This window comes from Alosa alosa, chromosome 22 (genome assembly GCF_017589495.1).
Source record: "Alosa alosa isolate M-15738 ecotype Scorff River chromosome 22, AALO_Geno_1.1, whole genome shotgun sequence".
Taxonomy (NCBI): Eukaryota; Metazoa; Chordata; class Actinopteri; order Clupeiformes; family Clupeidae; genus Alosa; species Alosa alosa.
Genome location: NC_063210.1, coordinates 21,712,478 through 21,727,477, shown reverse-complemented (window position 1 = coordinate 21,727,477; position 15,000 = coordinate 21,712,478). Strand labels below are relative to the sequence as shown.

Below are 15,000 nucleotides of genomic sequence, written 5' to 3'. Positions count from 1 at the left end.
CCCAGTGGCTCTGCGGAGGGAAAGGTGGGCAGTGCAGACCAGAGCTCTGTTCTAGAATCTTTAGTGCAGACCAACCCAACATGCTATCTCCAGTAAGATCCCTTAGTCAAGCGTGTGAGGAAGTTTGATTGGACCGCATTATTCCACATTACAGCTAAAACCAGTGTGATTGGCATCTGACAGACAGGCCAGACGGACTGGCCTCAGGCTGTAGAGTGGAGCTGACACAGAACACAGAATATAAGAACACACACAAACACACACACACACACAGAGGAGTCAGGAGCACACCACATCTACCACACACATGCTCACACACACACACACACACAAACACACACACACACACATAGGCACACATACCACACTCAAACACACATACACACACACACACCCCTAGTGTATATCTAGTGTGTATAGCGTGAGCACTGGTGAGGTGACATCACTGCTGAAGCCCCATTCCCACCCAATGGAGGGTCAGCAGCAGCCAACTCTTCACAGCTGGCTACCTTACTGGCACGAGGCTGGTTTGATTGCAGGAGATCAGCGGGCAGGAATTTTCTCCTGATTTGGACTGGACTGCTACTACTCTCTGTCTTTTAGATGTGGTGTGTGTGTGTGTGTGTGTGTGTGTGTGCAGGTATGTGTTTGTAAGTTTGTGTGTGTGTGTGTGTGTGTGTGTGTGTGCAGGTATGTGTTTGTAAGTGTGTGTGTGTGTGTGTGTGTGTGTTTGCGTTAAAGGGAGAGAGAAGGAATGTAATGTAGACAGAGGGAGAAATGACAAAAAAACATACTGTGGGTGTGTGATATAGAGAGAGAGTGCATGTGTGGGCTTCTATCTTTTTGTCATTGTGCCATGAGTGTTTGTGTGGTGTGGTTGTGAGTGTATGACAGCCGGCATCTCTCACCTGTGTGAGTGTGTGTGTGTGTGTGTGTGTGTGTGTTTATGTGTGTGTTTGTGTGTGTGTGAGCAAACGGGAATCTCGCGTACAGTTGTGTGTGTTTACCCCCAGTCTGGTGTGACATTCCGGGAGCTGGAGTAGGAGGTGCAGTGGCAGGCAGGGCAGAGCCATGTTAGAGTGGAACAACACCACAGTGACGCCATCACATCCTCCTCCTCTCTCTCTCTCTATCTCTCCCTCTCTCTCTCTGTCTCTCTCCCTCTTGCTCTCTCTATCTCGGTCTCTCTCTATCTGTTTCTCTCTCACTCTCTGTCTCTCTCTCTCTCTCTATCTCTCCTCTCTCTCTTGCTCTCTATCTCGGTCTCTCTCTATCTGTTTCTCTCTCTCTCTGTCTCTCTCCCTCTCTCTCTCTCTCTCTCTCTCAATCCCTGGCCTCTCTCATTTCCCCCTGTCTCTGAATCGCTCCACCAGTCATTCCTCTGTGAATGTGTCATCCATTGTCACTCCGCAGTCTGTCTCAATAACCAGAACAGAACAGCAAAACAGACTTCCTACTCCTCTTTTTCAGTCTCTCTGTCTGTCTATCTCTCTCTCTCTCTCTCTCTGCCCATCTTTCTTCGTTCTCTTTCTGTCCCCCCTTCAGGTATGTTAAAGGTCACACGTCTGTTGATGTTAGTGGTGATGCTCGGAGCGAGAGAGAGACCTACATGAACAGATGGAAGACCAGGCTTCCGTGACATAGCCTACTTCAGAGAATCTGGACCAGGAAGTGTTGTCCTGGAGACGGGCGGTCGGGGGGTCGGGGAGGGGTGTGGACCAGAGTGGAAGTGATGGGGGGAAATTTCTGGGAAGTAAGTTTTCACAGACAGAGTGAGAGAGGGAGGGAGGGCATAGAGAGAGAGAGAGAAAGAGAGAGCGAGACTAGAGGGGTATTTTTAGTGAGGCGAAGGGTTCCCCGAACACGCCGCAAAGGGGAGGTACCTCACTTCCTGTCTGGAAGCTACCAACTTCCTGTTGTTTTCCGGTATGGCCTCAGAGGTGTGGGGAGCGCAGTCGGAGGGTGGCAGGAGCAGTGTGTGTGTGTGTGTGTGTGTGTGTGTGTGTGTGTGTGTGGGGTGGAGAAAGTGGAGCAGAGCAGGAAGAGGAAGAGGGCTGAATGGGGAGTCTTGCGAGGGGTGGGGGGTGAAGGAACGCCGTCTGCTACAATGCTCAGCCATGCCAGCGTCCAAGCGCCAAGTCCTGGCATTAACGATGGTGCCACCCTGACCCATCAGCACGTCCCAGCTGCAGACAGGCGTTTTGGCCCAAGCGTTGCCATGGTTACCCATTACCCACAACCCCCCCCACCCCCCGGCGTTACGCCACGCCGCTCCGTCCTGCTGGACACGTGGTCCTTCCTGGTCTCCATTTTGAGCCAAGCGGGAAAACAGAGAAAACGTCTGCGCCGGTCTTGCTTTCTCACCATCTCGCGCCAACTGACCAAAATGACCTCTTTCCACATAAACAGTGCGTGTGGAGGGACTCTGTGTGTGTGTGTGTGTGTGTGTGTCTGTGTGTATTTCTGTGATTATACTCTTTACACTCCTGTTGCTCACCACCAGGAACTGCTGTGTTTATTTTTGCTCTGTGCCATTGTTAGGGGTGCTTGGAGACGAGGCTCTCATTATGGCAGTGGCGTTTAAAATAGACATTCCTGAGAGAAAAAAGAGGAAGACACTCACACATTCCATACACCATTTCTGGAGACGGGGGGGCGGGGGGGATCAAGACTGGATTGGAAAGAGGGAGGGGGGGGGGCAGTATTGTGTTCCTGAAATCACCCCTCCCTCGATTCCGATGCCCCATCTATTAAAAGTGCAGGGAGGAAAAGGGAGTTTAGTTCAGTGGAGCTTCGGCCGGGCGAGCGTTGAAGAGTTGAGCTCCGCGACCGTTTTCGAGCATGAGAGTCATTTCGTTTAGCAGAATGCAGCTCTATGCAGTTGAGTATTTCCTGGTCGCCGTTGCCGTCGGAAATCGTTTGGACAGCCGTTTGGACGCTGTTTCGATTTTGTATCGAATTTCTGTGTTTTCCATTTACTCTTGTTGTTGTCTTCGCCGGCCGTTTTTTCCTGTGTATTTACATCTCTCTCTCTCTCTCTCTCTCTCTCTCTCTCTCTCTCTCTCTCTCTCTCTGTTTTCACTTCTGTCGCTCTTTAGGCTAAAGGGCGGAGAGATGGTATTTCATCGGCCAATGAGAGGGTGCGGCCGCTGTCGGGGGAGGGTGTGGTCTGCCCGGGCCCGAGGACGGTGGTCCTGCAGAAGAACTCGCAAGGCTTCGGCTTCACGCTCCGCCACTTCATCGTCTACCCACCCGAGTCGGCGCTCCACACCACCCTCAAGGTAAGACTCCGCCCTTCTCTCACCTGTCCACAGGTGAAGCTAAACCACCGGCCCAGCCTCAAGAGAAGATTCTAACTCACTCATAACATGGCGGGTATGGAGGGAAAGGGAACTATAGGAACAGAAAAAACATTGCTATGCTCTTTATAAAAACGATTAGCCAACTAAATACATATCATAACTTAACATAACCTAGTCAAGTAAGTCATCTTGTTGCTTTGGCTGAGTAGTTGGACATAGTTTTTTCACATACATTTGACATAACTCAGTGAACAGTATAGGCATTTTATATTTTTATATTATACAGGTATTTTGCTCATGTGAAATGCTTATGTAAGTTGCTCAGGACAACAGAGGAGGAACTGTTGTTGTGGAGCTTTAGCTCTAGTCTGAATCTGTCCCCAGAGATCTGCTCACCTGCATGTTTGGCTGGGGGATGGGGGGCAGGGGCAGGGGGGGCAGTCTCAGAGCACCTGATTGGCTGCAGGGGTAGTATGGGCAGAGATGATTGGTTGATTTTGAATCTTGTCAGCCTGCAGTTTTAAAGAAGTCAAGGCTCACATCAAGGCTCAGCAAGACAGCTGAGTAAGTGCTCTGTATTTATCAGAGTTAGATGAGCGCTGTGCTGCAAGCTGTAGCCATTAGAGGAGTGGTAGCCTAGCGATAGCCTAGCGACTAACCGGCAGGGAGAGGCTCTGCTAGAGTGGTTGTGTGCTATCTTTAGGCCAGGGGCAGGACCGAGTATACGATAAGGTGTAACAAAAGAGAATGTTTGCACACCGGAGGAGTTTCGACCCGACAGGGTCTTCTGCAAGCAAATGCCTTCTCCTCTCACCTCCTCCTGCCTTTCAAGTCCAGACAGGGACCTGTGGTCTTATGGGGATTAGGGTTTAAGGTCAGGGCATTTACCAAGCCACATGCATGCTATAGATACATGCAGATACACGCACACACACACACACACACACTCACACACTCACACACACACACACACACACACACACACACACACACACACACACACACACACACACACACATAATGATGCCCATGCGTCTAGTCACCTATGTGGATGCCCTCCTAAACCCATGTGTGCCATTTGAACCATAATCAGCTGACCTTTGACCCCAACCCTGAAGGGAAGAGGGGTTAAATCTCTCCATGGGTCACGTGACCACTGAGCAGGTCAAAAGGGTTAATGGAACAGTCGGGGGAAGAGGACGCTGTCATAGGCTCAGACACCACTACTGGACCCTAACACTAACCCCTTCCATATCGACCTTTGACCCTTAATCCCAAACTCTCAAACAGGCCCAGGTTAGCATCCTCTGACGCCAGACCCAGTGTCGGGTTTGAGAGGAGAGACCAGGGACACTGTGTGTGTGTGTGTGTGTGTGTGTGTGTGTGTGTGTGTGTGTGTGTGTAGGGTGCGGACATCCCCCTTTCTCTTCCCTTAAACCCCTGGTCTTTGTCTGCGTGTGTCAGGAATGAGCGCAGTCAGCGAAGCACAAAGCCCGACTGCAGCCTGCCCACCCAAACTGCTCACTCAGCTCAGAGTGTGTGTGTGTGTGGGTGGGTGGGTGTGTGTGTGTGTGTGTACATGTCTGTGTGTCTCTGTCCGTCTGTGTGTGGGGATGCTGTTTTGACATTGTATTTGTGCCTATCAGATACTGTGTGTGTGTGTGTGTGTGTGTGTGTGTATGTGTGTGCGTGTGTGTGTGTGTGTGTGCGTGTGTTTGGTGATGTGCATTGATGTTGTAATGACGGAAAGTGGGACCCTGCGTGTTAGAGCAGCCCTGTAAATAACCTTAAACTCTCACAGCTTGAAGTCATCCTCCAAATGGCTATGCACATTACCGGTGTCAGTGCCTTGAACTGCCGGAACAAATGGCTCTTGTTTGACTGCTCAATTGAACACGTTTGCAACGTCATCCCGATAGTATGTGGGGTGGGTGGTGTCTCCCCCTGGTGGGTAAATGTTGTCATTACACCTCTTACCATGAGAGCACATTTTGAAATGGTGTTCTGTTTTTGGTTTTTGCAGGATGAGGAGAATGGCAATGGAAAAGGTAAGTTTGCCTGTTTTTACTATTATTATGTTATTATCATATTATGTTTTTTGTGTAATTCGTGTATTGTGTTATTTATTTGTGTTTATTTATGTGTGTGTGTGTGTGTGTGTGTGTGTGTGTGTGTGTGTGCAGGGTGCCAGCGGAATCGTCTGGAGCCAATGGACACGATCTTTGTGAAGAGTGTGAGAGACAAGGGACCAGCGCACCAGGCTGGCCTCTGCACAGGTGCTGCCCCACGGCCTCATGGGACATCACCACAGATTGCTGCAGATGACTCATTGATATTGCTCATCAATATTACTGGAAAAAAAACATGGAAAAATGAATCTCTCTCTCTCTCTCTCTGTGTGTGTGTGTGTGTGTGTGTGTGTGTGTGTGTGTGTGTGTGTGTGTGTGTTTGTGTGTGTGTGTGTGTTTGTGTGTGTGTTTGTGTGTGTGTGTGTGTGTGCAGGCGACAGACTGGTGAAAGTCAACGGGGAGAGTGTTCTGGGGAAGACTTACTCTCAGGTGATTGCGCTCATCCAGAACAGGTGAGTCTGACTCAGTACTCTCTCTCTCTCTCTCTCTCTCTCTCACACACACACACATTTTTAAAATCATGCCCCAGAGTGTAGCACTGTAGCTCGTATTTCCCCGTACCAACAGTTGGTGACCTCGAAAAACAGAGATCTAAGTGAAAAATGTCCATAATTCTCCTTTAAAGCAATGATGTGTAAATAAAGATTTTGTTAATATGTCTTCCTATGTGAGTCTGTGAAATCCTTCCACTGCAGCTGAATATTGGCCTATAGATTTCTTATGAACGAATGTTGCCATCTGCCAGATCTTATGAAATGTAAATTCAGTGCACATGGCGTAAATTGGGCTCTGACTCAACACGTTAAGTATGCTCTTACAACACAGACTCTAAATAAACTCCCTCAGGAGCAGCAGAGTGGCATGGACTGATTGTCCAGCCCACTCATAATAGCATGGTAGTAGATGGATTCAAATGAGTCTCTGGTAGACTTTGACGTGCTGGTCATCCATTAGCACAGCGATTAAGTCCACCCCAGCAGCAGCTTTTGCAGAGTAGATATCTTATTAAAAAAGAGTCTGACTAGTCGTTTAGGGTAGAACATGGAGTGTCATAAGTCAGTAAGTGAAGTGAATTGTGGGGGACGTAGTCCATGAAGCCCACTCCTCCATAGAGTAGAGAGGCATCCTCACCCGCTCGGTGCAGAAGTGGATTATTATTATGCGTGTCACTATTGCGCGTGGGCATTGGGGTCATTGTCCTGTCATTTATTTTCTGTCATTCTCCTCTTCTTTTCTTCTCTTCTCTTCTCTTCTCTTCTCTTCTCTTCTGGTCTCCTCCTCTCCTCTCCTCCTCTCCTCTCCTCTCCTCTCCACAGTGACAGTGTGCTGGAGCTCTCGATCATGCCCAAAAATGAGGATGTGTTGCAGTTGGTAAGTGTGAGTATTGTCTTTCTGCTGTTCTTCCTCCTCTCCTCTCCTCTCCTCTCCCTCGCAGTAGCACACCACCCACATCACCACACTTTAGCCTCTAGACTGACTTCATTAAGCTTAACCACATTAATGACATTTATTATTAAAGTCATATTATTAAATATATATTATTAAAGTCATTAATAACAATAGTTAGACAACCAGTATGAAGTCAGGGGATTTATAAGTAATACCTACAGCCTGTGTGTGTGTGTGTGTGTGTGTATAAATTCTGATGCGAATGGCTAGTTTATCACGTTGACATAAGATGTGTGTATGTATCGCGCCTCACGTCTAAACACACACACACGCATGTAGGTGGATCACTGATTTCCGTTTCCTACTTTTCCTCTCACCTGCCCTAACTCTCCTCGTCTGAGTCCTGCTCCTGTCTGACCGGTCCCTCGCGTTCCTCTGCTGCAGGCGTACTCCGACGACGCGTACCTGAAGGGGAACGAGCCCTACACAGGCGGCGCCGAGAACCTTCCGGAGCCTCCTCCGGTCTGCTACCCGGGACGCAAGTCCTCCTCGGCGGGCCTGCAGCAGGGCCAGCCTCCGAACCACGTCCCGCAGGCGGGTCAGAACCACAGCCAGGTGGACAACCTCAACTGCCGCTCCGCTGCTGCTGCTGCTAACGCGCTGGGCTCGCCCCTGGACAACGCCGCGACGGGCGGCACCTCCCCTGGGGAGAGACGGGGAGGGACATTCCGGTGGGCACGCTGCATCAGCTCCAGGCCGCAGCGTCGCCGGCCTTCGTCCTCAACGGCGGGCCTGACCGTCTCGCCGCTGGACTTCCACTTCGCCAACCACAACGCGGCTATCGCCTCGGCCTCGGCCTCGCTGCCGCCCAAGCGCAAGGGCAGCCTGCCGGGCGCGCGGAGTGAGGTGTGCCACCGCGCCCTCTCCGACTGGTACTACAACCAGGCGGCCGCCGCCAGCGCCGCAGTGCCCGTCGAGCGCCAGGGGATGCCCATGTCGCCACGGCACCGCAGCATCTCGCAGGACCGGCTGGCTGAGCTCGGCCTGGCGCTCGGCAACCACCACGGCCACCAGCAGCACCACCGGCCGCCGGGAGGGGCAGGCTTCGGCGGCCAGTGGCCGCACAGCGCCTCCCAGGACACTCTGCTGTTGCATTATGGGGCGGCGTTGGGGGGAGGTGGCCGGGGAGGGATGGGCGGTCAGCATGGCGGTCAGGACTCGTTCTGGCTCGGGGGGTGGGGCGCGCCGGGCCCCGCGAGCCGCTCGTGCTCGGAGAACCTGCTGGCGGCGTGTCGCAGGCGCGTCTGAGCACCGTCTGGCCTTCGGAGACGCTTCGAGCAGGCGCCGCCCGCCCTAGTCTCGCCGGCGCTCACGAGGCGGCCTGGCCCCACAACCAACAGCACGGCCAGCCAATGAGGGCCGGCGACAGGACCGGACCGGCCAATCACAGGACGGCAATCGCCGCAACGGTCCCTCCTCCGGGCCGAACCGGTCAACCGTACCACCACCACCACCAACAACAACATCAACAACAACAACAACAGCAGCAGCAGATGGCGTCAAAAGCGCAGGCCAGACGGCTCCCGGCGGGACAGACGGTGGACGACCAGACGGTCGGTTACCGTAGCTACAGCCCGTCGTTCTGCCGCAAGGCGGGCCACCTCATGCAGCAGTCGCACTCCTTCCGCGACCCCTCCTACACCGGCCCACACCTCAACTGGACGCCCACGCCCAAAACCAGCCCCCGAGGCCACACAGCCCGAGCCCTCCACGCCCCACCTCGCCCCTTCGCCCCCGGACTCCCGGGCCGACTGCCACGCCGAACTGCCGGGACTCCGCAGCTCGGGCCAGACGGACGAGGCGTTCGCCGCACCCGCGCTCTCGCCGTCGCCCGGGCCGCAGACGCTGGTCCAGACCCAGGAGGTGGTGCTGCGGCAGAAGCCGCCAGCCGGACGACGGAACGCCCAGGCCATGCGGCACACTCACTACGCCCTGCCTGTGGACGCCTCGCACGACGCCCTGACCGCCACCTCCCTGGCGCCGGGTCGGGCGGAACCTCAGCGGCGACCCAACGGGAGCGTGGGGCCCCAGCCTACGGAGCCGGACTCCCTGGCATCCATCCCCTTCATAGGTTAGTGCCCTCTCCCAAACTCTGGCCTACACGACCACACATGCAAGCACAAACCTTACATACTGTACAGATGGGGTTAACATGCCATAATCTTATCCTAAACTCAAATCCTAAATCTATTGTTAAAAGTATCTATTAAAATATTTATCTAACTATCTATCTATCTATCTATTTATCTATCTATCTATCTAGCTAGCTAGCTATATATCTAGCTATATTTCTAGCTATCTATAAACATGTATTTTATAGATATATATATATATAAAATCTATATTCTATCTATCTAGCTATCTATAAACACGTATTCCATGGACTGCATATGGAAATTAGCTGGTACAGGTACAAAGCAGCTAGCTGCAAAGCATCTCTCCTCTTTCTGTGAAGAAAGCATTTTGTCCATGGCCCCTGAAATGAATAACCATAGTGAGCTAAACTAATCTAAGCTGGCTCAGTGAGGACTGAGATCAGCTCAGTACTCCACTCCACTCTGCCAATCACATACAGACACGACGTTCACGTATCCAAATCAGGCCCTTTTTATGCCCCTGTAAACAAATAAGCTCCAGTGAGAATGAATGAGTTGCTGACCCATGAGATACGCCTAGATAAAGAGCCGCTCTGGCATCCAGTTGGCTTTATAGGTCAGTGCCATTAACCACACAGCTGCATACAATCATGACCCTCAAATGCACATCAGCCCCATTTGTACGCCCACAAACATAGACTGTGTTTGTTCTGTGATGATCAATAATGCACAGATTGTTAAAGTTGTTAAAGACCCGGGGTCCTAATTTAATTAGCAAAGTTTAAAGTCTGAAGTTGAACTAAAGCTAATATAAAAACTACACAAAGTGAATTTGGATTTAATACCATAAGCAAAATCCTAAGCACAAACATCGGTAGGTCAGAGTTTAGTTATTCACCACATGATGGCTTTAGTGTCAGCTTTAGTGTTAGACACTTGGCACATTGACTGACTGCAATTTGCCTGACATCTAAATAAGGGCCCCTGGCCTCTTTTGCATCTATCGTGCATAGGCTATAGACCCTTTCAACAATAAAAACAAAAACAATGCTTGAACGTTCTATTTGGTTCCCAATCTACTTCCTCTGCATTAAGATAACATATGGAATGTTAAAACGGAAGCCTTGTGGGGCCAACTATGATGCTGATAATGGAACTCTATTGAAAGGGTCCATAGGGAAATCCTCAGCCTGCTCCCTAAGTCACTGACATCAGTTAGGAATCAGTGGTCAGTCACTCCATTCAGAACTGCTAGTGACATCACTTAGGAATCAGTGATCAGCCACTCCATTCAGAACTGCTGCTGACATCAGTTAGGAATCAGTGGTCAGTCACTCCAGAACCGCTAGTGGACATGAACAATGCTGCTGTAAAAGAGCATGAGGATTTCTTGCCTGTGTTTGGTCCTGACTTGCCTTGAATAATGAATAATGCAAATTTACCGTCCTAACTGCCTGCTAGAACCTTACAGTTCTCCCTCCCTCTTCCCTCCCTCCCCTCCTCCTCCCTCTCTCCCTCCCTCCTTCCTAACCCTCGTGATCTCCTCTTCTCTCCCTCCCCTCCTCCTCCCTCTCTCCCTCCCTCCTTCCTAACCCTCGTGATCTCCTCCTCCTCCCTTCCTCCCTCTCCCGTGACCCTTCACCTTTAACCCCTGACCTCACAGACGAGCCCACCAGTCCCAGTGTTGACCTGTGCGCCCGGCACGTGCCCGCATCCTCCGTGGTGTCCAGCGGCCTGCGCCCTGCACCGGTGCCCACCTCCGCGCCCGCGTCTGTGCCCGTACCCGCGCCTGTCCCCACCAACACCACCACCACCATCACCAGCCCCCCCGCTCCTCCCCTCCCCTCACCCCTCGCCAAGCTCTTCTCCTCCGAATGCAGTGAGTGGACTCCTCTTCGTCGTCCTCCTCCTTCTAATCTTTCAACTCCTCCTTTCCCATGATCCTTCACCTGACGCAGTCTGCTCTATCCCTCACTTCCTGTCTCTTGTTTTGGACATGGTCATCACACACAGCATGCTCAACTGTGATATCACCCCACCAAAGCCTCATCCTCTGAGTACAATAGCCATCCATAGGCAACTCAGGCAGTGGAGTGACTTCTGTCATACAACTGATCTGGGGTGCGTTTCCCAAAACCATAGTTGCTAACCTGTTAGCAACTTATTTGGCTGGCAATGGGAAATTGCATTGCAACCAACAAAGTTGCTAACTTAGTTAGCTAGTAACTCATAACTTAGTTAGCAACTAGCTCATAACTTAGTTAGCAGCTATGGTTTTGGGAAACGCGTCCCAGAGCGAGACCGTGATTCTCCCTGCACAGTGTAGTGTTGGCGCCGTGTCGTTTTGACTGCTGTCTGTGGCTAGTTTCCATCGTCTCCCTATGGTCATGCATGCCTACGCGTTTCCATCAAGTCATTTTGGGTTTCCGTTCTCCAAAGTATGTTAGGTACTTCTGCCTCCGCCACTGGTAAATCCCCACTGATTTACACAAGCCTCCTACGCTAGCGCCATCCCACACGGCTCTCAGAATGCCAACGCTGTCTCTAGCTGATGACACACACACACACAGGGGAACTTTTTTTGGAGCAGTGTTGCACGACAGTGCTTGTGTGTAGTTTAGACCAGTCACTTTCCCTCTGACATTGGCCAACATCCCTTTTTTTCCAATCTAGTGAACTTAAATCATCAGTAAGCACACTTTCACAGTCACGGTCATGCACGTGGGCAGAAAAATCTCCCAATGCATCATCAACACCTTAAGAGCTGATTATTAAACACTCATCTCTCAGTTCCCCTCACACAGCTCTCCGGTGAACTCTCTGGCTAACCACAGGGTCGTAAATCCCTTCTCTAATCCCACTTAATGACCCCACACACACCGCGCTGCATTAGTTCACACACTCAACTGCACCCAAGATCATATCTTCACTCACACTTCCTCATATTAAGACATACAGTATGCTGCACACAGCTACAACCTGATTTAGTGTCAAGCATGTTGACACACACACACACACACACACACACATATATACACAAGGAATTCATCTCCAGCCATCGGTGTCTTGGTGAAGACACTTGAACTAGCTCCAGTTAACTCCGATTCAACCACAAGCAAAGCTATTTCCTGTCTGATAATCCCTTCAGTATTCCTCTCATCCCCTCATCCTTCAATCTGTCCCTAAGACGTCTCATTTCAGTCAAGCCCACTCTGCTAACCCATTTCAAATGGGATGCCAATTTGCTCCATCTCTGTGAGTCTTTACCCCCCCTCCCTTAATCTAATTCTTAATCCGGTTTTCTGCTCGTTCATTCATTTACCTGTAATCTTAATTCCTAATCCAAATCCTCAGATGTCTTCTCGTTTGCTTCTCGTATCTCTCATCTCTTTTTTTCTCGCATCTCAAACACTCCAGGCTGACCACCGTCTCGCGAACATCTTTCCCCAGCCCATCCGGAGATTACAGATTCTGTCATTCTGTTTTGGTCTCCTTCATATTTTATCGATAGTTGTCTTGTCTTTGGGAACTTCATGCTTATCATTCTACTATTCTTTTGTCAAGACATATTTCTGGAAAGAGTATGCACAGGGGTATAAAAGTAAAAGTTTACTTTGGGCTTTGGGATTCAGTAAAAACAGACAGCTAACTGGGGCGAGATGTGAGGAATCCAATCGTGGCTGAAACCTGTAAGATGACTGTAAGAAGAGTCGTGGTTCTGCTCCATCTGGTCTGCAGGGTATATTCAGCTGCCCAGAGGAACTACACCTCTATAGTTCCATCCTGTCTGCAGGGTATATTCAGCTGCCCAGAGGAACTACACCTCTATTGATCCATCTGGTCTGCAGGGTATATTCAGGGGGGTTGAGCAAACATTCTGTGTCGGAGTCAATACAATGAATAGCCTATAGTTATACTTGCCTTGCACAAGAAGTAGATATTGACAAGTAGCTTTAACATTATAGTGTGCAAACCTCGACAACCCAACAGTATTCTAACGTTAGTGTAGGGATACTGTTTCCTATAACTTAATTAGAGAGAGATAGAAAGATGAAATGAAGATTTCATCCCATTTAAATAGTACAACATAGAAAATCATTGTGTGGTGGTCAATGTTGATATTGTGGTGGGCCGCCACAAATAAGTCAATGTATGGGAAACACTGGGGTATATTCAGCTGCTCAGAGGAACTACAGCTCTGTAGTTGAGGCGTGTATTTAGCTGGCCAGAAGAGCCCTGTATTCTGCGTTATCCTACATCTCTGTAGTTGAGACGTGTATGTATTTTAGTCAGGCTCCAGTGACTCCAGGACAGAGGGATGATTCTGGGCCAGGTCTGGCCCGACTGTTTCTCAGACAGACACAGACTGGGGATCAGTTCTGGAAGACAGATGTGTCCTTTGTCTGTTTCTGTGTCTGTCTCCGTGTGCAAGTTCTCCCCTCACTTTATTTCATACACAGTCTCTCTCTCAAATTCAAGTCACTTTATTGGCATGGCTGTTCATGCACAGTTGCTAAAGCGCAATCCAAATATAGTGTTGGAATAAAAACAAGAACAAAAAGAGATAAACACTCGACAATCAGCAATGCCGCTCAACAATCAACAGCAATCAGCCATCTCTCTCCTTCCTCTGTCTCTCCATCTGCATGCTCCTTAGTCAGTGTCTCTTTGTTGTTGCCATTGATTGGTTGCCGAGGCCTACCACTGCATCCTTTTTCTCTCAGTCTCACTTTGGTTCTGTAAGGTGTCATCATGTGTTCCCTTTTTATTTACAAGTCCTCTCATCTCTCAACACTGAGGTCCTCTCAGTCACCTCTGCCGTGGTCTCACCCGTCTCTCTCTCTCTCTCTCTCTTGCTCTTTCTCTCTCTCTCTCTTTCTCTCTATCTTCTATCTTTCCTCTCTCCCTCTTTCTATCTCTCCCTCTCTCTCTCCCTCCCCTCTTTCTCTCTCCTCTCTTCCCTTTTTCTCCTTTTCTCTCCCTCTCTCTTTCTCTCTCTCTCTCCCTCTCTCTCTTTCTGAATAGGCAATGCCAAGAACAGCCGTCGCTCCTCCTACCTGTTGGCCATCACCACGGAACGCTCCAAGTCATGTGACGAGGGACTCAACACCTTCAGGGAGGAGAGTCGCGTCTTCTCGTAAGTGCCCTGAGTGGTGGCAGGGGTGTGTGCGTGTGTGTGTGTGTCTGTGTGTTTGTGTGTGTGTCTGTGTGTGTGTGTGTGTGTGTGTGTGTGTGTGTCTGTGTGTGTCTGTGTGTGTGTGTGTGATGAGTTAGGGCTTGGACATGGAGGTTGTGTTCCAAATGCCACTTGCCTTTAGACATCCCCAGGGAAAGTGAGGTCGTTGCTGTTAGCATGTGTTTGTGACAGGCCGTGTAGATAATGCTGTCGTGAATAGAAACCTTTGTCATGAATGTCTTTGTGATTGCTCATGGCTAATCCCTTTTATCAATGGACTCACAAGTCATTTATTAACTATTTGCAGCATTAAGGTATCCATAATAGGAAACTGATCCACATCTAGTTACATAAGACATTTGCCTCACCAGTTTGTTGCACATGTAAGTGTAATAACAGTTGCAATAGGTTGAAATAGGCAGACCGTATCAGGAGACTAAGCCACGTGCATGTTGGCTCAACATAACACAAATGGATTCTTAGTAAAAGGCAAATGTGTCAGTGCTGGTGACTAATTCTACTTCATTGTTCTATTTACAGGCGACTACCCAAGAGAGTCAAGAGCTTCTTCACCGATGGGGTGAGTAGTGTCTCACTTGATCATGCAGGTTGAAATATGTCTCTGCATCTCTGGGGCAGCCATGGCCTACTGGTTAGCACTTCGAACTTGTAACCGGAGGGTTGCCGGTTCGAACCCCGACCAGTAGGAGCGGCTGAAGTGCCCTTGAGCAAGGCACCTAACCCCTCACTGCTCCCCCTCCGGGCTGTAGCAGGCAGCTCTCTGCGTCGGGATTAGTGTGTGCTTCACCTCACTGTGTGTTCACTATGTGCTGAGTGTGTTTCACTAA

General features: G+C 50.1%; 1 protein-coding gene across 1 annotated transcript in view; it reads left to right on the top strand.

Annotated features, from left to right (window-relative positions):
* arhgap23b (Rho GTPase activating protein 23b) overlaps positions 1-15,000 on the top strand; it is a 32,203-nt gene that overhangs the window by 5,498 nt on the left and 11,705 nt on the right. The window contains 11 exon segments of the mRNA XM_048234068.1: positions 3,099-3,281; positions 5,326-5,350; positions 5,486-5,578; positions 5,805-5,883; positions 6,748-6,802; positions 7,265-8,118; positions 8,178-8,583; positions 8,585-8,951; positions 10,640-10,855; positions 14,002-14,113; positions 14,693-14,732. Of these exon segments, the coding sequence (XP_048090025.1) occupies positions 3,099-3,281; positions 5,326-5,350; positions 5,486-5,578; positions 5,805-5,883; positions 6,748-6,802; positions 7,265-8,118; positions 8,178-8,583; positions 8,585-8,951; positions 10,640-10,855; positions 14,002-14,113; positions 14,693-14,732 (2,430 nt within the window).